We start from the raw sequence: 24,947 nt of genomic DNA on the forward strand, positions 1-24,947 counted from the left end.
CATCGGCACCACCATCCGGAGCAGTACTAGCGGCGGCGCAACGCGTCGGCCACTACCCTCCGAAGCGCAGAGCCAAAGGGGCAGAGACCGAAGGCAACTCCGTCCGAGAGGGATCGAGAGCCTACGAGGAGGTTGCGCGCCCTTCTCGCGCCCTCCTCCTCGTCCTCCTCTTCTTTCTCTTTCTCCTCCTTGTCTCATCTCGAATCGACTCAGGATCGACGTGTCTTAGCCCGGTCCCCCCTCTCCCCCATCCCGTTTCGTTTCGCATGGCTTATTCTCGATCGCCCGAAGAGTCTATCTTTGACACGCGCTCGACTTCGCTCCTCGGAAGCAGCGCTTCGACGTAGAGGGTGGAAAGTGAAATAGGCGGGAAACGAGGGAGGAAGGAAGGAAGGAAGTTGGGCTCGGTCGATCACGTGACAGGACGAGTGGGAGGAGCGAATCTTCCCCTACCCAGCATCCCTCGGAGAGGAGTCGATCGACGTAATTGAGGCTTATCTTCCGTTAGCCTACCTTCCGCCTACTCACCCCCACCTCGCATCCCCTTCTTCCAATTCCTTTTCTTTCCTCTCTTCTTTTCGTCCTTCTTCGAGATTTCGCGGGAAATTCGAAAGTGACTGACTTTCGAGCCGTGCCACGTAACGTCCTTGCTAACACGGGACAGGGGGGTTGCGGAGGAGGAGGAGGAAAGAGAGAGAGAGAGAGAGAGAGGAGATGGAAGCCGCTCGAACGAGTAGAATGCGGTTGCTTCTTTAAAGGGCCAAAGTAAAAGTTGACTTTTTGCTCGAGACGAATGAGATTCGCGCATCGACGAGCGGCAGTGTTTGTAGAAAAGAGAATCCGGTTCTTCGTTCTCGGCGTTCGATCGCGATAAGACGAGGATGAGAGTATACGGTACCTTCGCCCGTATCGCACGGCGATCCGTTAAAAGTTCGCGAAACGATTCGGGATCGCAAAAAAGCGATCCTCGATCTAAGCGTGGTAATCGATCGGCCCCTTCATTTTGGTACGACGCGTTTTCACGGGGTATTACGCGGCGAGAAACGCGGAAGAAACCGAACGAAAAAACGTACCCGGCAAGAAGGACCGAACCGAAGGACACGACGGTGTGAAAATCGTTGATAATCGCCGCTGAGCCTCGGCCGACGCGTTCGACTTCTTAATTGAGACGTCGCTCGTCGTCCAACAAGAAATCGGTAGAACGAACGGAAGAAGCAAGCCGCGACGCGAGCCGAACTCCGTCTCCATTCTCCTCGTTCGCCTTAGCCCCAGATATAAGTTTTCTCTTTTCCCGAATAGAAAGGTAATGGTAGAAAGATCGTCGATGGGAGAGAAACGAACCGATTAATTGGAAAAGTAGGCTCGGGTATGAAAGCGGAGGAACCACGATGGGAACTTAATATCGTTGAAAGCGGGGGAATTCTAGTTGGGGTTACTGCTTGGAATGTTTTAATAACGTGCATTCCCCGTCTCGATCGATCCCGACGAAAGGGCGAAGAGTATGCGGATACTTTGTCGGAGTAAAATCCGTCGACTGGTAGGCACGGATAAAGATAAAGGACGGATGCGCGTATCGTCCGCCATTCCGTTGCCGACGAGAATCGTCGAGTCCGGCGTCTAGTTTGCGTTATATCGTACCGTCCCTCCGCTCCTTCCTCTCGATCGCGATTTTGACGGAAAGGGCAACGAGGCATCTCCGGTGAAAAAAGGTACCTCTATTGTGAGCATTGCGTCCCGCGGACGCTCGTCCTTCTTTTTCTCCTCTCCTCGAAGCGACGCGAGCGAAAGAGGATCGTTTAGCCCCGGAACCGATCCGGTCCTTCTCCCCCCCCTCCTCCTCCTCCTCATCCTCCTCCTTCTCGAAGACTCCTATCGTTTACGTTCTTTCCTTTCGATGTTTTTCGGGACGCGATATCCGTTACAAAATAGCAACGGTCGATCGCACGATCGAGAGGAGATACGCGTTAGCTCTGGATCATCGGCGTCGTTTTCGCTAAAAGCCACTTGTCGATGTTCGCCCGAGCATGATCGATTTACTCGCTAAAAGTAGTCCTTCCGAATAATCTGCTTTCGGGGATCATAGACGTTCCGCCTGTTTACCGCGAACCATCGTCGACTACCGTTCGCTACCGACGGCCTACCGTCGGCCTACCGTTCTTCTCGTCAGCCTACTTTTCTTTGCATCGGAAAGAAAAGAGAAGAAGAAGAAGAAGAGGAAGCAGAAGAAGAAGAAGAAAGAAAGAAAGAAAAAGGAAAGAAGGATTTTCGCCGTTTTTTCCGCTTGCGCGCTCACGCATAGGAGATCTTTGAAAGACATTGAGAATTTTCTTTTGCGCCAGATCCTCTTATCGAAGGAAATCGCGACTGGTAACGAAAGTATCGGCGCGGACGTATACCGAGTCTCATCCCTTTTGAAACATAATTTTCTAATAAGATCCGTAAGCGTATTATCTTCCGACCCGTCGCAACGCGTTCTTTTTATTTCCATCGAGACGGAAACGAGGCTCGACGGTCGAGCGAGGTCCGAAAGTTGTGCTTTTAGCGACTGTACCATTCTATTATATTGCCATACTACGAGTAACGTTCTCTCAAGATCGTGGGTATTTTTCGTAAAGAGGTTCGTAGCAGGAACGTCAGGGAGATGGACAATGAGACGATTCCGTGGACGCCGAGTGGAAGTTTAAAAGAGGTCGGCGAAAGGCCGAAGGGCCTAGGAGGCCACCGTGCTCGCCTATTATGCCAACGCGGACCAGACGCAGCCATAGGGATTCGAAGAGTGGATTGCCTCGACCAACGGCAATCCGAATAAATAAAAAGGGAAAATAAGATATATGCGTGTGGGTGTGGCGGCGGGCGGGACCCGGGCTCATTGCCACCTCCGAAGCTGTCGGATCTCGCACTCCCCATCGATGTTGTAGTTATGGTGGTCCCGGGCCAACTTCGTCCTACGGCTTCGATCCTTTCGAACGCCACTCTCCTCCTCCTCCTCCCCCCCTCATCCTCTATCCCTTCTCCCCGTTTCTTTCGTCGTTTCTTTCGAATCCTCCTTTATTTCTCGCCGATGACGTTCGACCGAAGGGGATTCTATTTAAATGGGAAAACATACGTACCTGTCCACCTACGATCGACCATCTTCAAAGTCATTGATTCGAAAATCGTCCTGGTACGGCACCGGTTGGTTCCTGGTAGGTACGATTTTGAACGGACGTTTCGCAGGGACTCGTCGACCACCGAGGGCGGTCTCGCGCGAATAGGTACCCGTATTAATGTTATTCGACGTCAACGACAATTTGTATAGCTCGCCGCAGAAACATCTTCCACGGTCACGAAGCTCCTTCCTTTTTCCCTTTTCCTTTTCTTTTTCTTATCCTCGACCGGTCTCCGTGATTGTCCGTGGACGCGCGTAGCTCGAAAGCGCGACCGAAGGATGTATCTAGATCGTCTCGCGAAGGGTTGAAGTTGACAAAGCGTCGTTCGAGGACAAGGGCGTACTCGCGAGTCTCGTACCTTTTCTCGGGAGTACTCGAAAACGGTCGAGGACCGAGAAACTTTGTTTCCTGCGCCGCTGTCCGACTTTTTCCTTCGGATCGCGATGGGTATCTCGGAACCACCTACGAGAGTAGAGATTAGATCCGGTCGTGTATTCGTGGCCTGGTCTCTGCGTACGTGTGCGTTCGCCTTCGAGCGGAGAAGCCTAATCGTCGTTGTACTACTCGCGGAGCCCGTCCGATTAGGATCTCAACACCCACGCCGTGCGGATGACGGTGCGTGTCATCGCTTAGAAGTGACTTCGAACGACTCTTCGCCGCGAGTGCTTTTCTTTTTCGAACTCGTATGCGCTAAGCTCGGCTCTTCCGACACGCGCGTCCGACGGAGCGAGAGCGAGAGAGAGCGAGAGAGAGAGAGAGAGACAGAGTTATCGTCGAGGGACAAACGGAAGGGGTCGATAAAATGCTTTTATTGGCTCGTTTGTTCACCGAGGTGGCGGTTTCTTTGTCACGACTAGTAACGATCCTTTTACTACCGGTTTCGACGATTAAGGATATCGTGACGTTTCGCGAATAAAGGAGAAGAAGAACGTAGATGGAGGGGATAGACGTAGGTGATTTACCGCTCGTAAACGATCGTAATCAACCGAAGAGAAGGTTCGTCGGTGTATCAAGCACTTTAGGGTGTCCAAGAATTACGGAGAGATATATATTACCATTACTTGATATATAATACCTATATTGTAAATACTTTATATCTTCTCTTCTGTCATTTTTTTCCTCGTGTAAGACGAACTAAACCAGAGTCATCGCGATAACGTTCATTCGCAACGATTTACGAACGCATACGTATAGGTATAATGGCACGGGGACGAAAATCGATCGAACAAAGAAGTGTTAATTGCGTTATTACAAAGAAACAGATCGATCTCGATGGAAGGCCATCGAGGCGATCGCTCCGATCGCGATCTTATCGTCCTCAAAAGGGCCATTGTACGATTATTAAATAGGATGATGAGGCTCTATTCTGTATCGGAGTTCTCTCCGTGGGTCGTCGTGGATCTCCTTGTGCGATCGAATACCGCGAGGAGGAACGTGTCTCCGTCCACGTATGCGTCTCTACCGATGCGCCGTCTCTATCTGCCTTCTCCTTACCTCTATCGGCATTCCTCTTTCCCGCTTGTTAGATCGTAACAAATCAACGAAAAGATCTCTTCCGTTTGGATAATCGAAGAAACGTAAAGAAAGAACGACGAAGGGGCTCGACGACGGATGGCTCGATCGCGTAGAACCGTTCGTAGACGCAGGCATGCTCGCGCAGCACGTGCGAGGAACACGTGTCGCGGCTCTCCTCGTGATACGCTCGACCGAGGATGGTCGGGCGGCCGAAGGGAGGACGTTCGAGCAGAACGGTAGAGGGGAGCGGAGGGATGGGAGAGTCCTTCTCGCGAGGATGCACTGGGGAGAATGAGGTGGAGGGGTAGGGGGAGGGAGGAGGAGGAGGAGGAGGAGGTTTATTAACGTTTTGTTTATACTTCTCGATTAGAGCTAATCGATCCTACGGCGAAATGAGGCATAATATAGAGTCAAGCCGGCCTCGTAAATACTCATTTGCGCGGACAATCTTCCCTTCTTGGCTTTCCATCGCCGCCCAAGTCGACCGTGCTTCGTTACCCTTTATACGACGACGACGACGACGACGACGACGACGAGGAGGAGGGTATTTAACGAATTCGCGTGGGAATTAACGAGTGCGTTAATTGGTTCGTTTAAATGGCCAAATGGATAAGGACCAGTACGGGTGCACCGCCTTATCTCTTTCCTCTTCCCTGATCTACGCTACGCCGTTCGCGGCAGGTGTCCGCGCTTCGATTTCGAAGCGAACAGCCGTACGAGAGGTAGCAACGAGGAAAGGAACGGGCGCGCGCCGTGTTAAAGGTCGACGTCGGAACGCGTCGATCCGCGAATCGATTAAGCGTCCTTAACTTATCCCAAGTACTTAGTCGCTTTTCTTTCTACTGCTACTAGAGATCTCAGGCAGATCGCAAGCAGATCTCCGATTCGTTTCGCGGCCAAGATGCTCGACCCTTTCCCACGCTACCGCATCCTATCTCGTAGTCTCCTTTGGCTTCGTCGGACGCGCAGCGCGCGTCCGAGCACGAGCCTATCCTTTCCTATCGATCGTACGATCTTCCTGCTGCCCTTTAGATCGATAAATTATTTAAAGTATCGAGGAGATGGATTTTTACACGATTTCTCGATTTCATTTCGTTCTTAAGACTCGAATTCAAGGCTCGGTCTTCAAAGGGAAAGAAACGAAGAGTACTTATGACAAAGCGCTTTCCGTGTGAACCCGATCCAATGCGCCGTGTAATGCAACCTTAAAGCTTACAATGCAACAACGGCCACCTATGGGGTAAGGAGTCGTAAAAGATGTTTCTCATTGTTTCCTATCCTGTGGGAACCAATTTTCCTAAGATTTCGTCCAGATAAAGGATTTCGTGAATGAAACTAATCCCCGTATGCTAGCATCCTGCCATTTTTTCTCGGCCTCTCTTTCAATTCCTATCTCTCTCGCTCACCCTCTCTTTTTTTCCATTCTACGAGATGTCCGCCCTCTAAATCCATTCTCTCCCTCTCTCCCTCTCTCTCCCTCTCTCTCCCTCTCTCTTTCTCTCTCCCGCTCGCACGCTCTCGGTCTCCTCGAAATATCTCGAGGATGATTCTATCGAACGACTATCCTTCTCTCTCTCTCTCTCTCTCTCTCTCTCATCTTGCCCTGGACGCGCGAGCAGCCTCCGTTTTTCTTCTTTTTAGGGTAGCATTATCTCATAATCGAGCGAATGATTCTGCCGTTCGACGGAATGGCACGGCCTACCGAGCAAACGTTCGAGTTCGTTAATGTTCACCCGTGAGAGTGGATCTAATGAATTTGATGACTCCTTTCTCCCTACTTTTGCTTCCTCCTAACCAAAGTATCTTTATTCTTTTTCTTCTCTTTCCATCTCTCGTCTCGCTCTTGTTCTTTGATCCCCTTCCACTCGGCTCCCAGTGCCTGGAGCTTATATCTTCGGCATCGCGTAAAACCCGATGTCTTTACGATCGTGGCAATAAATTGAATTGCCGGTGATGAGTGTTTTTAGTGGCTCGTGGAACTCGTGGAATTCGTCGTCGATTTCGTTTACACACACCTTCCTCTTGGTCCTATCTTTTGGCGAACTATGTCGATCGAGGACTCTTAAATTAGCTCAGATTCGAATGTATGTAGATCTGCCTACGTTCGTGTGTGCGTGTATATATATATATATACCTGCTTATGTAGCTACTTTGTGAAAGCTTTTTTACAATATGTTCTCGAGTCGTTCGAAGTGGGATGAAAAATTTGCTGAAAAAGAGGAGTATAGATTCGAAAGAGGATGGATGACAGTAGTGGTGAGCGGCGTGGCGAGCTGCGTGGCGAACGCCGAGCGGCTTCGTAATTAACAATCCATTTTGTATTCGGCTCACCTGATCGCGACGTGTGCGGTCCGTGACGTCATAATTCGGGGCCCCTTCGAGGCGTACCGCCCCCTTAATGCGGGCTCCGACACCTCGACTACGCGATGCAGCACGCACTTTTCTCTCTCTCTCTCTCTTTTTCTCTTTCTCTTTCTCTTTCTCTTTCTCTTTCTCTTTCTCTTTCTCTCCCTTCGTTTCTTTCTCTTCTCGCGTATTCCAGCGAGTCCTCGAGGGGCAAAAGAAAAGGAAGAAAAAGAAGAAGAAGAAGAAGAAGAAGAAGGAGAAGAAGAGGAGAGACGAGGTAGAGGGATAGGAGCTTCCTCTAACCTCTTCTCGGTGCCTGAAGATGCCTGTGGATGCGGTATATACACCTCGAAGGCGGCCAAGGGGGATATAATGGCTTGGCCGGACTTCACACGATGCCGACCGGTACACCGGCCCGGAGGATGATACAGACCTCAGACGGCGAGAGAAGGAGAGAGAGACAGAGAGAGAGAGAGAGAGGGAGAAGTAAGACGAGGAACGTCGATATACACGTAGAGAGAAGAGAAAGAAGGAAAAGAGAAGGACGGAATAGGAACGGACCTCCGAGCAAGGTTCTCGAATCGCGGAAAGAATCGCAGCCATCCTTCGAAAACTTCTCTCTCGATCGAATCGTTTGATCTTAAATCCTCTCTTAGATTTTCTCCCATGTATCCGAGTATCTACCGAGTTGAAGTTACTTGAAATTTCTATCGAGTCTCGCGGAGAAAACGAGTTTTCGCATTATTATTTACGCTAGATTACCGATATGTTTTTGAGAGGAGAGGAGAAAGAACGAGCAATAAGAAAGGAGAGGGCACGAGAGGCGATGCCGAGGTTGCTCTCGCGTGGAAGAGTCGGAGGGTGGATCCTGTTACTCGGCTTTGTACGAGGCGGCCCCGTCTGACGGTGCCAGGCCGCGGGGGCCTTATTTCAAGACCGTATCGAATCAGGCACGACAATCGCCCTAATATCCACACGAATGCCGTGCCGTGCCGTGCCGCACTGCACCGCATCGCACCGCACCGCGCTACACCGCATCGCACCGCACCGCACCGCACCGTCGTACCCGGAGACCCTTCGAGGCGAGACGAAGAGAGCAAACCTCCTCCTCCTCTTCTCCTTCGAGTAAGAGATCCCTCTTCCTCCTATCGACGACTTCTTTACACCGTAAAATAAGGTTATTAGTCCCCATAATATACGATACCTTCGAAATACGCTGTCCTGTTTTTTGTTCTCTCTTCCCTTCGGCTTTGTACTTTTTTAGACAGAGTATCAAAAATATCGTAGAACGAACCAAGCTAATTTAGATTCTCTCAAATTTTTCTACCGGGCATGTTTGAAAAGGAAAAGAAAGAATCGTTTAGGAGAGTAATGGGGGCCACTCCGGTGGGCCCTCTCGCGACCCTTCTCGCGGTCCACGCGGCTCGTTTTACCTAACGCGAATAAGCGCGGTCGTTACGACGTTTGCGTTGGCATTTAATTGTTTGCCCTTTTCCTTTCGAAACCCGAACGTCGCTTTTTCTCTCTCCGCCTTTTCGAAGACCCTTTTTTTCTTCTCCTTTTCGTCGTTCTCTCGTCGCCACCGAGATTACGGATGGATTATGCCGAGTAATAAAATAATTTTATTTTTGTTTGCGAAAGGTATTACGTGAGATTCCGAGTGTTCAGAGTTCCGCTCGGATCGAAAGGATCTATCTAGTCCCTTTTAGTCGGCGCAACATACTTTTTCTTTCTCTTTTCATTTTTTTCTTCTCTTTCTTTTCATGCGAATATTTCCCTTCTAAACGAGAACGACTCCTCGAAATAAGTCCGTCCGTATTCTCGATAAATACTTATCGCTTAAAGTTTTGCGTAGATATATTAAACTCTTTTATTAACGTTTCTTAATTTGACGTATCAACGCAAAGAGGGAGTCGAACGTAAGTTCTTTTAAAAGTTAGTATAAAACTGGTTTAAAACGTTATTTTATCTTAATTAGCGCGGTCTACGCTTTCTCTTTGATCGCGTTCGGCCCTCGCAAGACGGCCTCGACAGACTTTATAGGTTCCGGAAGAAAAGGTCGATGCGCATCGCGTTACGCCGAGACACGGCCGATAAACGGATTAACAACTTTGGATCTAATTGCTTGCTGGGAACCGATTGTAAAAGATATTTGGTTGGTCGACCGGTCGACCGGTCGACCGGTCGGTTCGTCGGTCGATTTGTCGGTCGGTCGGTCGGTCGGTCGGTCGGTCGGCCAGACTCGCTGCCATCATCGCCGAGATTGGGATAGTACACGCCCATACGCATATATCCTATGTATATAGGCATTTTAATAATATAGAAATTAGAGGCGCGCATAAGGTATCTTGGCAAGCTTATCTTTCCGTTCGTCGAGAAACCATCGGCTTTCAACCTGTCGCGAAGAAAGAACCTGCCTGTGTTTACTCACCTTTCCTTCGGAGTTCCAATCGCTTTACGGTCCTAATCGTTACTTCCGCATAGTACACCGCGATCGGCCCGCCCTTTCCTTCTCCTCGTCCCCAAACGCGTATCCTTATCGGTTTTGTTATCGCCACTAATGCCGTACCGGCAATAGCTTTAGGAATTTTCAACGATATGACCGACTACCTTAGCTCGTTTTCTACGTTACGTGGACTCTTGGCTTCGACCGAGATACCTTTCTCAGGACCTTTTTTTTTATTATTTTTATCGAAAGTCCCGGCCGTTGGTTGTGACATTTTTTCGATTCCAATCGTTCTACTCGTTATACGATCTTGTCTACGCACTTAGTCTTATCGTCAATCTATAAGCTCCGAGTCATCGAACGTGAAAAGACACGAAGAAGAAGAAGAAGCGGAGGAAGAAGCGGAAGAAGAAGAGGAAAAGAAAGAAGAAGAGGAAGAAGAAGAAGAAGAGGAAGAAAGGCGTTCGCCAAAATCGCTAAAATCGTTAAAAATGAAAAGGCAGAGGTTTCGTCTTCTTTTCTCGAGCCCATCAGAAGCGGGTCTGGGTCCAGGGCGGCGTTATAATTTGAGGCGGTTTCAGGGAGGTCCCGGGCTTCGGGACCCGGGCCCACGAAGCCTGGGGCAGCAGCCGAGTTCAATGAAGTCATCAGCTAGCCCGGCCCGTGGCGGTCTGTTATTATACCGTGGTACCGCGCCACCGTACTCCTTTCGAATCTACCTCTCTGCCTCTTCTTCGGCTCGGTGCTACCTCTGCCTCCACCTCCGTTCCTCTCGAGCACGCTTCTCTACGTAACTTTGACCGAATCGATCGATCGATTTAAAAAAGAGGAACGAGCGATAATCGAACGTCCGGATAGCTACTCGACTTTACTATCGCGACTATATCTTTAGTGCTTTCTCTCGCAGAAAATTACGAGAGGTTGGCGAAGAAAAAGGAGGAATTAATAGCTTCGCTCTCGACAGTTGTTAACGTTTCGAATTATTCGATACATTTCCAGAGGATATCGAGTACTCGTATTTTCTTGATTTTTCTCGCTCACGAACCGTGCCGTAGGATAATAGCGCTATTTACAAGCACGACCCTCTCGTTTCGTTTTCTCCATTCCCATTGTAATATCACGCGTGTACGTTCTCCATATCGGCGGAGAACGTGGAAGTCGTCGTAAAGTCGGCACGGTGCAATGCTAACTCGCATAATGCACCATACTCGGCTTGTCCTTTCGTCCTTTTCACGACGTATTCCGAGCGCACGGTCACCTTTCCCCTTTCGTTAACATCGTTCGCCGCTCCTAAGACGATCCATCTCGCTAAAAGCTGTGTGAACTTTACGAACCACGACGGAATCCGGCCGTTTCTCGACGACGACGACGACGACGACGACGACGACGACAACGCAGTCCGGCCGTAGCGTCGACGTAAAGTCGCGATCGTGTACCGTTCCTTCTTCCGCCTCGAAAAAAAGGACGAAGGGGCGACGGGGTACCGGAACGACCGAGAGACGCAATAATACGTAGAGGAGAAACGTAAAGCGTACGCGCGGTACAGGTCGACGCAAAAAGGAGCGTATCTCGACGATGCAAAAAGTTGAGACGGCGTAACGCGAAAGGCCGTTATTTATTCTCGGGAAGCATTCTTCTCGTTGAGGATCTCGCTGTCGTAGCGTGCCGTTTCGTTTCACGCGAGCCGAGCGCTCGAGAGACACGCATGGCTCGCACTTATGCAAGATCCTGTAAGATCGGGAATCGTGGCGGTAATAATCGAGAAAGAGAGGAGGAACGGCGACGACGCGCCGAGGACGACAAGTGGAGAACGCGAGGGGTCTAACTCGATCGGCTCGATCGGCTCGGCCGGTTAGCCTCCTTACCCTTTTCTTCGATTCTCGATCCGTTGGTATGGCGAAACATATCGACGTCTCCTATATGGTTGGATCTTATGGGAAATAGAAAGTAGCCACGCAGCGCGCGCGGTGTACGCGCGGTGTGCCTGCGTTTAGCCTACGTGAAATTTACGAGCGTACTGTCTCGTAATTACCATTGTGGAAACTCGCTGGAGAAAGACGAACGCAGCGGACGCGCAACGAACGAGCGAACGAACGAACGAACGAACGGTGGAAGAAGGAAAGAGAATGCGCCGTGTGAATCGTCTTAAGGCCAGCTCGTGTAACTGGCGTGTAATTGCAACGGCGCGTTTACTCGGGCATCCGTTTACCCACTTTGATCGCAAAAGCGGAATTGCGAACGTTCGAGAGAGGTTCGGGATCGGTTCGGATTTGCCGCGCTTATTAACCGTAGAAACGGCAGGCGAGCTTCTGCCGGTGGTATCGCCGTAGCGTCGTCGCTTAGACCGATCGGTATCTCCCGTCGAATTAACGACGTTGCCTCCGTAATTTCGAAACCTCCGGAGAGAGCTAGAGAGAGAGAGAGAGAGAGAGAGAGAGAGAGAGAGAGAGACCGCCTTCGGATAATTGGGGAGAAATAGACGATAGCGCTCGGCGTTTTCTCGACCGTCCGTGAAAATTGCACCACGTATTTCGATATTCGCTACGGTTAAGAGCACCGTTACCTACGCCGATCTTTCTTTCGCTTCTTCCCCGAGCAAAGTTGAAACGTCCGAGAGACGCGTCTCTCGATTTAGGTATTTTCGAGACGATCGGACGAGATCTTTCGGCGGGACAAAAAGTTTGACGTCTCGAACGAGTTTCTGTCTCTCCGATGTCTCTGGCCGGCTGGCTCCTCCGAGATAGCCTCTTTCGATGGAATGCATCGTCCGTTTACAACATCGACGATAGACGAATGCAAAATTCCACGAGTATATCGTAAGGTGGATGACGAGCGGAGGCGTAATAAATCGAGGAAACGTCAAGAGGAGCGGCCCCGTAGAAAAAGGGCTCCATCTTGGAGGAGCGTTCTTTCTTCGTCGTGGGACCGATGACACGGCCTCGGTCCCAACCGGCAGGATTTTCGGCTACTCGGTCACGAGTTGCAGGCCCGCGCGCTTCGCTTCGCGAGACGACGGCCTTGCCTCGCGAGATCCCTCGCAAAAAGCGCCGTCCCCCTTCTTTCCGTCCGACCGTTCGTCCGCTCTTCGGAGCCCCCTCGCCGTTCCTCTCTGCGGCGTTCCTCCGTAAATTCGTAGCAGCGCAGGGTCAAGGAGATTCGAGAGGGAGATAGACGGATGGATGGATGGATAGGTAGGTAGACGAGAGAGAGAGAGAGAGAGCGAGCCAAGGCGCGGCATATCATCGCGCTATTTCGCGGAGACGAGCAAAGTCGATAGCACCGCGCGTTGCGTCGTCGAGTCTGTCCGGAGCGGTTCGGTAGTAGGAGGAGCGAAGAAGGCCGCGGCGACGGCGGCGGTGGCGGCAGGTTCGAGCAGGTTCTCAGGAATTCACGACTCATGCGGCGACCGGGTGTTCGAGTGAAACGTATAATGGCATTTAACGAAGAAGAATCGAGGTAGCAGATCCATCGAGGAGCTCGCTCGAAATTGCTTGCTCAGGCTAATGTCGAAATGAGGGACGTCGAACGACGACGTCGGGTATTGTTCCAACACCCTTCCCATTCCCCATTCTACGCGACGCCGCGTGGGAACACGCCCGCTTTCTTCCTCCTTCCATTATCTCTCTTCCTTCTCGCGACGACCGTCGGCCGATCTCGTTGGATAGCTCGCAATTCGAAATTCCTAGCACGAACTAGACGAGAGTAACGGAGGAGAGCGAACGCGCGTTAAGGAAGAAGTCACGGAGAGAAACTTTAAAGAGTTGCCGAGAGAGGAGAGGAGAGAGAAGGAGGGCCTCGGAGCCTCGGAAAGAATGGTAGTGGGCTTGGAATAGTTCCATCTCCTCGTCTCTGAAAACTGGTCTGGCGAACTCTCGGACCAGGGAACGGAGAAGAGTCGGAGGAGCTGCATTCCCCGGTAATTAGTCTCACCCATAAATTACTGGCTATTCCGTGTTTGCGTCGGTCGCGAGTCGGCGATACGGTTCGTCCGCGGCAGCCCTGTCGTACCTCGTCATCCCTCTTACCGCTAAGTTTCTGCTACGTCTCGCGGAATCGAGAGAGAGAGAGAGAGAGAGAGAGAGAGAGAGAGAGAGCTTCGCCGCGATCCCGCTTCCACGACGAGATCTCCTCTCTCGGGGCGCCCGAAGAAAGGAACCCGCTGCTAAATGAGCCGTAATGCGGCCCCCCGCTGGATCCTCCCTAGCCGGTACAACTCCGTCAAACGTATCTCTTATTCCTTCTTCTCTTTCATCGCCGCTATTATCGCTTCTTTTTCTTCGCGTACGTATACTCGTGTATACCTACCGCGACCGCTTATTACCGTCGTCATTTTCTATTTTCTTCGTACACCGCGCGACCACTCCGACAAAAGGATGGATTTTCGATTGGATTGGAGAGATCTCTCGCGAGGAACCGGCCTACTTTCTCCGTCCGCTAGATTTTGGCTATCGCGGAATCTTTTCTATTCGAGGAAAGGACATTGGGCTGAAGTCGACGAGAGGGGAAGAGATCGTGCGGTGCGCCGTGGTACGGTACGATTCGGTTGCGGCTCGACGCCGCCGCGCGGCGCTCACCTGCCTCTCTCTTCGCAGCTCGCAACAGTCTCGCACCGAGAGCGATCGCGCGCTCCTCTCTCTCTCTCTCTCTCTCCCTCTCTCTCTCTCTTTTCCCTCTCTCCTCCCAGCGGTAAATGCGTCTTTCCACCTCCGTGCGGACACGTACGATGCACGTGCCATCGTTGCTGCCCCGTTCCATCCTCTCGTCGAGTTTTCTTCCCATCCTCCATAATTTTATTTCGGAAACCGGCTGATTCTCCCTTACTGTCGATCGCGCTCGATAAAAATCCGAACGTACGATATCGGTTTCGCCTCTCTTCTTCCGCGCTGATGTTGCGTCGTTGAGACGATGGTGGCCGTGGCGATGGTGGCGGCGTGTCTTCTGGGGAAGAAGGCTAGGAAGAAGAAGCGGAGGAGAAAGAAGAAGAAGGAAAGAAGAAGGAGGAGGAGGAGGAGGAGGAGGAGGAGGAGGAAGAGGAGGTGGAGGAGGAAGAAGTTGGACGGATGGTGGGGGCAGCTCTTCTCTACTCCCCAGAACTCGGTTGGTGGGGGTAAGGCAACACTCAAAGATCGTGGTGACGTAGTTCTGGCAGGAACGCGACGCGTTTTTGTCCCCGCCGGAAGAAAAGACCGTTTTATTACGATCCGTTTTACTACGACTGCCTGCCTCTTCTCGCGCTCTTCGCGGTGGCCGGTGTCTTTGGGAGAGAAAGGGAGAGAGAGAGAGAGAGAGAGAGAGAGAGAGAGACGGAGACAGAGAGGAAGAGAAAGAGAGAGAGAGAGAGAGAGAGAGAGAGACAGCCCGACGCAGAGGGAGGGTGCGAAGGAAGAGGAACGAGTCCGTCCTCGAGCAGGGTGGGGATACGGGAGGAGAGAGGGGCAAGTGACTTCCACGAGACCGGAAGTCCAACTTCTTCCGGATCGTTCTCCGAATCGCGCGAATCGATCCTTCTCGCGATCCGGAAGATCCGCGTCTTCCGAACGGAGACGGATCGTTTCGTTCGCGGAGATAAACGGAAAGAGAGGGGGATCTCTCGTCATGAAGCTTTCGTCCTTTTCCGTCTCTCTCGACGTAGTCTTTCCGTCCTTTCTACTTCTTTTCGCTCGCGAAGTCGGAGAAAAGAGCATCGAAGCGATTTGCTGATTCCGACTCGAGAGCTTTGGTCGGCGTATGAAGAAAAAAAAGAAGCCAAATAGATTTGGAAAGTTCGTCGAGGAGTGTTCGAGATCGCGTTCGACGGTGAAAGGTGCTCGCTTTTCCTTCGAAGGGAGTTGGTGCGCGCCAAGGAACCAGGAGTTTGATAGAGGGCCAGAGGGGACGGAGATGCGCCCCGTTCTCCTGGCGATCTGCCTCCTCCTCGTCACCCCGATTACCGGATCGTTTTGGTAAGTCCTCCCGTTTGCTCTCCCGAGTCGCGATAAAAATCCTCCAAGACAGAGAGAGAGAGAGAGAGAGAGAGAGAGAGAGAGAGAGGAGCCTCGGCTCGTGCGTCTGGTTCCCGTCGAGTATCGAAGAGCGGTAACGACGACGTTAAAGTCCCTTAAGAGCGGTCTTTGATAAACGGGTTATCGCGCTTCATTGTCAAACCGTTATCCGAGGGAAAGCGTTCGCGTTGACATCCGTGACGTTCGAAAGGCGAGAGATAAAGAGCCAAAGGTGTAACAGTACCGAGAGTGTCCTTAGCGCCGCGACACGTGACGACCATAAAAAGGAGGGTTCAAACAAACAACGTGCGTTACGAGGCCTCTCGGTATCTGGTAGCGCGTCTACGGTTTACACGGAGCTACGTGTAAAGAAGAGAAAGAAAACAAAAACGAAGGGAAAAGAAGAAACGAAGAAAAAGGAGACTGAAAAGGAAACAAAAAAGTAGGGAAACTCTTCTTTTCCTTCCTTTAAGTGGCACTAACCTTGACGACTTAACGACAGACGCACAAGAGCTAGCGCGATGCGACGAGTTTTGAGTGGAATCTCGCTCTCGAGACCTTATCTTTCCTCGATCTTGCTTCGCTCCCTCCGTTCTCCCTCCTCCCTCTTACGCGATTTACTTTCTCTCCTTTCTTCGCCACGAATCGTTCTTCTACCTCGACGAATTTTCCCGTCGAAAAATTATCGGCCCGTCTATCCCGACGACGTCTATCCCGACTCGGCATCTTCGAACGAACCCGTGGAAAGGCCTACTCGCGTTTCGATTAATAAAATTCCATCTCCGACGTAATAACGCGAAAAATGTTCGCCTTTGGCAACGGCGCGACGCGCGCCTCTAAATGCTCGAGTTTTCGAGCGTGACATCTGGCTTATCAATTACCGACGCATTACGCTCGTGTAAAACGATTAACGGCGCAGTAAATCCTTTCTCGATTATTCACTTGCGCGTATCAACGAGATCTACGACCGTGAGACGATCGAAAGTAGATATTTATTCGTGGTCGTTGGTCGCGGTTCGCTTCCATCGGAACGTCAAAGATTTACGCCTTCGCCAATGAATTATTCATTAAGGTGATTTATCAACATACTTTGGTAGATTACTCGTTCCTTTTCGCTGCGAATTCTTCTTCTTTATTTAGTAAAGGTATGTCATTCGCAAATGGGGCAAATGGGAAAAACATTAAAGAAAGGCGTATCGCGTTCTACGCCGTTCTCGCGTGATGGAAAGAAAGAGAGAGAGAGAGAGAGAGGGGGGAGAGAGAAAGAGAGTCGTACGTTGGGAAACGGTAAATTACTCGGTAGCTCGGAGTAGGCGCTGTGTACTCCACTTTGGTATGTAAATGTTTACACGACGATAGAACCTTATCGCGTAATTGCCACCCGAGAGAGATTTCAGCATCCGGAGATGAATCGTCATCTTCTGTCTCACGGGCCAGGGCCTCTCTCCCTCTTTCGAAAAGTCGTTCGAACGTTCGTGCTAATTTTCGATTAATATTTTTCGCCGACGCAATGGGAAAGAACTTGTGTCGAGGCTGGTTCTCGTAGGGAGAACCGAGGATCGAGATCTTTCGCGTACGTTGGAAGGTACGCGACCTTGAGTAGGTTCGTCGCGCGTCGCGCGTCGCGCTCGTAAAGGGCGAAAGGTGCTTCGGGGGCCTTTAAAGGCCTCTCAAATATTGGTTTACGATTTAAAGGGGATTTCTGCGCTTCGTCGATGTGTTGTACAGCCGCACCTCGTTAGTCGAGCCCGCTTCGCTTACCTGTTTCACTCGTCGCAGTGCTCGCCGTCGCAGTCCTCGTCGTCTCCGTCGCCGGTGCGTGTTTGATAAATATATTAGGAGGTCGACCGTTTGTTTTGATAACAGGTATTTAACGGTCGCCCGGGGAATTTTCTTTCGCGTTACGACGCTCGAAGCCTCTCCGAGGCATATTTTCTCGTCTGCGTACGTTCGAAAGATCCGTCGGAAGATACGTCGAAGCGAAAGCGCCCGTACGATTTCCTCGATCGTATTTGCCTTCCCGAGAGTTTTGTCAATTTTTGCACTCGGCCGCTCGTCGAAAACCGGAGAGAAGGGGCAAGACGTCGAGATCGTAAATCGTAGATCGTCCGTCATCGAGTCGCAAGTAACGTCCTTCTCACGAGAACCGCGGGACGCGAGGGCCCGATTACTCCGATCGGAACCGGATTCTCTTTCGTCGATCGGCATTCTCCGCTTTTTTCGCGACGAATACTACCCCCTTTCTCTCTCTCTCTCTCTCTCTCTCTCTTTATCTCGCTCGCTCGCTAGCGCGTTCGAAAGGACAGAGGGACGAAAGCGTAGAAAGACGTTCGGGAACGAAGGATCCCCTCGCGTGGACAAAGACGGCCAAGAGTGGAGGAGTAAAGAGGCAAAGAAGTGAGCGAGGATGGACAATGGTCTCGCTCAAAGCGTCACCCGTAAATCTCGTTGAGCGCGTATAATTTGTAAGTCGGCAGGTTTCTCTTCTCTTTCTTCCTCTCGACTTCGCGGATATTCCTTCTCTCTTTCTCTTTCTTTCTGCCCTTGCCCGTACGTTTCTCTCTTCCTCTCTCTCTCCCTCCTTCCTCTCTCTCTCTGTCTCTTTCTCTTTTGCTCGCTCGCTTGCTCGGTGGTATCCGGAGAAACGCGAGGACACGGAGGACTGGGAATACACGAGCTTCGTTCCACGTTTCTTCCTTGCCTTCCTTTCAAGTCCTCCTCCTCCGCCTCTCGCTCTCCTTCTCGTCCACTCGCAGCGTTTTTCTTGCCTCGATTTTACGGCGTTTAGCTCTCTTAGACGAGAGAGAACGAGAGAGAGAGAGAGAGAGAGAGAGAAAGAAGGAGCATAGTCGGTCTACAGGGAGCGATCTTTAAAGTAGCTTCGATTCTTCCCAAACGTTGTTTATAAAGAATTCATTTCAGAGTTCCAGACTCTCTTCTATCTAGACGAGAACAAACTTTCGAGCTCGAATCTCGTAGCTCTCGTCGCGATCTTTCGATCGGCCTCTGGTGTCGTCCCACGAATACTTACTTTCTCTTTCCTTCGAAAGACAAAAGGAGCGAGGAAGAATCGTAATAGCCGAGATTCGGTTGCCGACGAGCGATAAAGCGATAGCGTTCGGTCGAGCTCGCACTCGACAAGTCGGCCAATGAGCCGCGGTGGGCAGTCCGCGACTACGTTCTCGCTGGTTGGACAACTCGATGCTCCCCCTTCTCTCTCTCTCTCTCTCTCTCTTTCTCTCTTTCTTTTTTTATACCCTCTCACCTGCGCATCGTACTCTTTCTCTCGCGAGTCGGTGCGCGCGCGATCGTAAGGAAAGAACGCGAGCCTTCCTCCTCCTCTTCTTCTTTCTCTTTCTCTTTCTCTTTCTCTTTCTTGGACGATCGATTTTCGTAAGAAAGACTTTTCTCTTCTGGCACGTCCTATTAAATATAGTTCGCGAACCCTCGATCGTTCACGGTCACGTCGTCCACTCCATAAATATATCGTTTTCTTCGCTCTAGGTCGAGAGAGAGAGAGAGAGACGAACTTCGAGATTCTCCTCAAATCCCAATCCTTCACGCTTTCCGCGATAATGAGCGTCGAAGCGTTCCATCTCGTGCCTCCTCTCGTCCGTCTCCTTTCTCCGCGATAGCGAGTATCGCCTACGAGCTCCTTACCTTTCGCGTTCTTTCAACTTTTATTCCTTTTCTCGTGCACTCTAGCACTTGACTTTCTCCGTGCTCTTTCTTTTTTCGACCATTCTTTTCCTCTCGTTCTCTCACGAGCCACCACAATGGCTACGAATGATTTACCGGGAGTTAACCCCCTCGGGGTGACCGATCGGTCACGGTTTTGCCGCGCCAATGGTACGGTACTAATGCGACTTTATGCGAGGCGTGAGTTAGTGCTCGATGCTTTTTTTCAATTTTCTACTTTCGGCCCTTCTTTGCTCTCGCGCTCCGCGAAGAAATCTTCCCTCGTCGGATACTTTGCTTTTCGGACGCTCGATCTTCTTTTCCGACGAGTACTGCTAACAAAATCGGGGAAGCGTACCGCTCCGATCGTTTCCGATCATCGTAGAACGTCCTGCTGTTCTGCGCGGGCTCGATAGGACGATCGATTTTTGTGGAATGTTTGGAGCATGAAGGATGAGATAGATAGATAAAGAGAGAAAGAGAGAGAGAGAGAGAGAGAGGGAAGAATTCGAAATTGTTTCGACGGCGCGTGTATCGTACACCTGCTATGTATGGAATTTTAAGAACTCCACCTCTATCGTGGATTATCCTAATTTTATCGGGCTTCTTCCAATTATCGGTTTCATTATCGTTACGTGCCAGGAATAATTGTCCGCCTGGTACGAGGAAACACGCTCGATGAAGAGATTTTCATCCATCCCTCTCTGGTCCCTCTTTTTCATCGGCCGCCGTCGAGTACCTACCGTCGCTCGTGTGCGCTCGAAATAAGCGGAAGGATTTATGGCCGTGCGCTTTGCTGCTCGCTACGCCGGATCGTCGTTTCTCGTAAGAACGACGTTCCGTTCTCCTTAGAGCGTAGAAGCGATTTCGAGTTTTCGCGAGTCGAGTCGGACGAGAAGAAGTACGAGAAGAAGTACGAGAAGAGGAGGAAGAAGAAGAAGAAGAAGAAGAAGAAGAAGAAAAAGGGATTCCTTGAGATTCCGAAAGAAACCAAGGAGCGAGCCGGGCGGGCCTGCCGTGGCCTGACCCTTGCCACCAATTTGTTCGAGACATTCCCGCCTCGCCTCACCCTCCTCTTGTCGCACTCGCGTTTTTACGCCTCTCTCTCTTTCTCTCTTTCTTTCTTCCTTTCTTCCTTCCTTTCTTTCTTTCTTTCTTTCTCTTTCTTTCTTTCTTTCTTTCTACCTTCCACTGACATTCCGTGAACGAACGGCCGAGCGTTTTATACGTAACGAATGCTGCACCGCTCGGCATTTTCGATTCTTTCCTCTCGACGAAAAGAGAAAATACGAGAAAGCCGAGCAGAGTCCCGGAGTGAGAGGAAGTCCAAAGTCACAACAGTTCTTGGTTGCTAAATACGTGCGCTTAATCTAAATCATTCTCTTGTTGCTTCCGACGGTGGCGGCGACGACGACGACGACGACGACGACGACGACGACGACGACGACGAAAAAGAAAAAAAAAAAGAACCGAGGGCAGACGAGGAAGATCCATCGTCGTAAAGTGGCAGCACCAAAACGGAGGTGCCTCGAGTTCTTCCTACTCGTTTACCTTTCGTCATCGTCGGCTACTCGTTATGTCGGTGGGTGGTAAACGTTCGCCGTACGTTTGCCCTTTAATCGGGGAGAAAAAAGCTTTAGGACGAAGGAAAGAAAGGCGGAGGTGAATACTCCGATGCAGCGTCCTTGATCGCAAGGTTCCCGACTTCCGTCGTCGTTTCTTCTTATCCCCGAGAGTCTCGTTCGTTGCGGCGGGAGATATTCGAAGAATTTCGCTGGACCGAACGACTCTTCCCTCTTTCCAGCCGCGGAAGGACGGGGGAGCGAAAGGGCCAGATAGATAGATAGAGAGAGAGAGAGAGAGAGAGAGAGAGAGAAAAGTGCACATCCTTTCGGCCGAACCGAAGAACAGTCGCGGCCCTTGCAACGGATCCTTCTTTTTTTTCTCCTCTCTACTCTCTTCCTCGGGCCGTCCCGGCTGTCCTCTCCTCTCTCGTGTTCATCGAGAGCACACACGCCGAGCTAGCGAGCGAGTAGTAGCAGCAGCAGCAGCAGCAGCAGCGGCAGCGGCAGCAGCTACGCTGCTCTCGTCACTGTCTATCCGAGCAGACAGCGTGGAGCTGCCTTCGAGCAAAGTGAGTGCGTCTAATGAGGCAATAAATAAGTCGGCCGCCCTAACCGGCCTCTCCACGCTTTTCGTTCGCGACGACGACGTATCCATCCCCGAGTTCCTTTTCTTGCCTCCACCGTCCACGACGCGAGGACGAGAGCTCGCTCTTATTCTCCTTCTTCTTCTTTTTCTTCTTCTTCTTCTTCTTCTTCTTCTTCTTTCTTCTCCTCCTCCTCCTTCTCCACCATCACCTACTACCACTCTATATTCTTTTTTTATCTGTTCCTTGACTTCTTCTGTTTCAAACCGAGGAGGAAATTATAACGCGAGAGACGATCGAGTAATATCTCGCTCGATTGTCGTTCGTTTAGATATCGAAGAAGTTTCGAACGAGCGAGCATCGCCGACGTTCTCGGAAGAGCTGCCTTCTGGCGCTGGTTAAAGATACACGAGTGTTCGTCCAAGTCGATGGATAAATTTTGATAGCTTTATCGAGGGAAATGAAAGTCGAATTTCAAGGAAGAGGCAAAATGTTTCGACTCAAGCGAGAAACTTGGAAAACGTTTATCGGTAGGATCTTAAGAGTCTCACGATCGTAAAAGCGAATCGTAAACGGCCTAATCGATTTCATAGGGAGAGTCGCGCACGTTCCGTATGTGCGGAGTAGGCAGCTCGTCCAGACACTTTTCAGTCCCATTAAAGCTTTCCTCGCGTTTATTAATAGTACGCGCGTGGAGAAGCGCTGACATAACCAGGATGGTCGTCAAACGCGACGTGTTTGCGATAACGTCGTCATTTTATTATCCCTCCGTGAAAGGGATGTTGGCCACTACTCGGTTAAAGCGCCAAACCGTTTCTTTGGCGTTTACTCGAATCCCGAATCGCCCGGATCGCAAAGAGCTTTCGGTTGATTACGGGGAAACGGGGAGGAGAAGAGAGGGGGAAGAAGCAGAGAGAGAGAGAGAGAGAGAGACCCCTCTCGTCTCGTTCTTGGCATCGTCTCGCCGCCGTCGAGCACGATACCGCTGGATTCCTATTCCTAGGCAGATTGATGCTCGGCACGAAATAGTCCGCATAGACGATTCTAAGAAAGCGCGAGCGCGAACGGCCGAGTCGCTAGATCACCGCCGGAAATATCGATGAGTCGAGAAAGATCTCGAGAGTGGAAAATTTTGCTGTTTTCCCGGTCGCGCGAGTGCTATTCGACGTTCTTGCGCTTATGGTTATGGTCGTTGCTCGCTATAGGAATCCTCCTCCCAAATGACGATGTCACTCGGCCCCTTCTCTCACGTCGCATTTACGCGACTCGGCTCGACTCGGCTCGACTCTGCTCGGCGTTCCTTCTTCTTCTTCTTCTTCTTCGTCTTCTTCTTCGTCTTCCTCTTCGTCTTCGTCTTCGTCTTCGTCTCCTTCTTCCTCCTCCGGTACGTACTCGTAGGGCTCTCGATATCTCGGGAGCGACCTCGAGACGAGCCGTGCCGCAACGCGAACACGAGCGAGCAACCGTCCTTAACGGAATTATTGCCATTAAGGTCGTTGCATTCCCGAGAGTCCGTCGTGTACGCGACCCGGCATCCTACCGACGCAGAACTAATGATCTTAATTAACGTTTCGTAACGAAGGTCGACTTCGAGAACGTCTCTTCTCTCTATCTTCTCTTTTCCAAAGAGGAGCATTATTTCTCTTCTTCTTCTTCTTCTTCTTTTTTTTTCTTTTCTCTCTCTTTTTTTCTCTTTTTTTCTTCTTTTTCTTATCCTCCTTTCCACCTCGCAATCTTTCTCTCTTTTTCGAGTTTCACTTTAAATACTCTCCTATTTTTCGTACAAGCCCAGATTCGAGTCGTTACGTTGCCTGTCGCCGGTAAGTACCTGTAATCGCTCGCGCTAATTTTTAATCGTCGTAATGCCGTCGTCTTGTTCGTCTTCGACTCGATTCGAGTGTCCACTCGATCGTCCACCCTGGTAATCGTCGTCCGGCATTCGTTGCTTTTTCCTCGTCCTCTCTCTTCGCGATTCGCTCGCGCGTTTGCTTTGGCTCTCGCGATCGTTAACGGTGTCGACGAGGAACAGCCAAGGGTCTTCGTCGTTCGAGATCGGAAAGAATTCTCCGGAGACGGAGAAGAAATTACGAGCGATAGGAATGCTCGTTTACCGGCGAGACTTTCGCGTTTTCTCCGGGAAGATCGAAATTATACGCGCGATCCTTCAACGATCGTGTCGTCTCGAAGAATCTTCCTTCTTGCTTCGCTTTTTTTGCCAGCGCGAGTCGTTCGCGTCTTTAGGAACGAAACGAGAAAGCATCGCGGTACCCACGGTCATCGCCGGACATTAATTACTTTTCTACTTTTTCGAGTACTTTTCGATCTAAGAAGCATCGACTCCCATCGGCAAGAACCTCGAAATCTTGCGTCCGTGCTCAGCCCTTGACGAATTCTTTGAATTTTCCAAGAGAGAGAGAGAGAGAGAGAGAGAGAGTAGCACGAGAAGATTTCGAAGCTTAATCTCGAGCGCGAAACTCTATCTTTTTCTTCATTGGGCACGAAAGATATGGCCAAGCTAAATAACCGGCAACTTAGCGAATGTCACGTCGAGGGATTTGTGGCTTCCGTAAATTATTCCGACTCTCGGCATCTTTGCTCTCTCTCTCTCTCTCTCTCTCCCTCTCTGCTCGTCTCTTTCCCTCCCGAACAAATAGCGCAAACTCTCTCCGCGTCTTTCATCGTTCGCAGCTCCTCTCGAAAATATATATCGTTCATCTCTCGTTCTCTCCACTTCATCTTCCTTACTCCTCGCGCGGAATGCATTTATAATTTCGATCGCGATTTGTCAATGTAATCGCGACTATGCGCAAACATCGTGTTCGTTCCTACGAATTCAGTCGCGGACAGCGTGGAAAATAATTGTTCGAGGAAAATCACTCTTCGCCGAGGACTCTCTTCCGCGTTACCACGAGTTCTCGAATTTTTGTTTTCCTATTAATAAGAAGGAGATGAAAAAGCCTTGCTCTTACCATCGATCCTTATCGACGAACGTTGCGAAGAGATTTAAGAGTAAATAATCGGGACGGTCACGTCGCTTTTCAATCGAGCCGATGTTTACGTTCAAAGTCCGTGACCGTCGTATCGCGGGTTACCAAACTGTAAACAAACGATGCTCATTCTTCCTACGTAATAGCGACGGCGCGTATCTTCTCGGAACGATTCGTCGTCGATCGATGGAATAACTCGTCGAAAATAATTTCTTTCTCGCTTTCAGGACGGTAGGAAGTCAGATGGTGATGGATCCGATGCTCGTTTGCAAGAAAACGAGAAGATTGAAAGGAAAGCTCGCCGACATTTGCCGAAAGGAGCCGTCCTTGTTGAAGGAGATCGCAAAAGGCGTTCAAGTCGGTACGAGAGAGTGTCAACACCAGTTTAGAAATCGCAGATGGAATTGTACGACGATACGGCGATCCCTGAGGAAAATTCTTTTACGCGGTAAGGCGATAAAGAAATGGTTATTACGGTTAAGTATTTTGGATACTAATTCGAAAGGACGATACGAGATTAATTTGTAAGCAATAGCGGCACGTTCGTCGATCAAACTCGAGGATAAGAGAGGTGCTTTGGGAGGTGTGTGCCGTAGTAGAAGCGGCATTTAATCGTAACGAATCGGCTTGGAGAAGGGCGAGTGTATAATCGACATCCGGTTCGGGCAATGTCGAAGAGGAGAAGCGCCCTGTAAT

The 24,947-nt window shown here is 50.6% G+C and overlaps 1 protein-coding gene across 3 annotated transcripts in view; it reads left to right on the top strand.

Moving 5' to 3' along the window:
- Positions 1-6,885: 6,885 nt before the first annotated feature.
- Positions 6,886-24,947, top strand: part of LOC127064680 (protein Wnt-6-like) — a 30,321-nt gene continuing 12,259 nt past the window's right edge. Inside the window, exons 1-2 of one of the 3 annotated variants that reach the window (XM_050996118.1) lie at positions 6,886-15,398; positions 24,479-24,699. In XM_050996118.1, coding sequence (XP_050852075.1) covers positions 15,184-15,398; positions 24,479-24,699 — 436 coding nt within the window. In that variant the 5' untranslated portion in view covers positions 6,886-15,183. Of the gene's footprint in view, positions 15,399-15,458; positions 21,250-24,478; positions 24,700-24,947 lie in introns of those variants that run through there. The other 2 variants (XM_050996119.1, XM_050996120.1) reach the window with 2 other exon arrangements.

The sequence above is a fragment of the Vespula vulgaris genome, chromosome 6, assembly GCF_905475345.1.
Source record: "Vespula vulgaris chromosome 6, iyVesVulg1.1, whole genome shotgun sequence".
NCBI classification, from domain to species: Eukaryota; Metazoa; Arthropoda; class Insecta; order Hymenoptera; family Vespidae; genus Vespula; species Vespula vulgaris.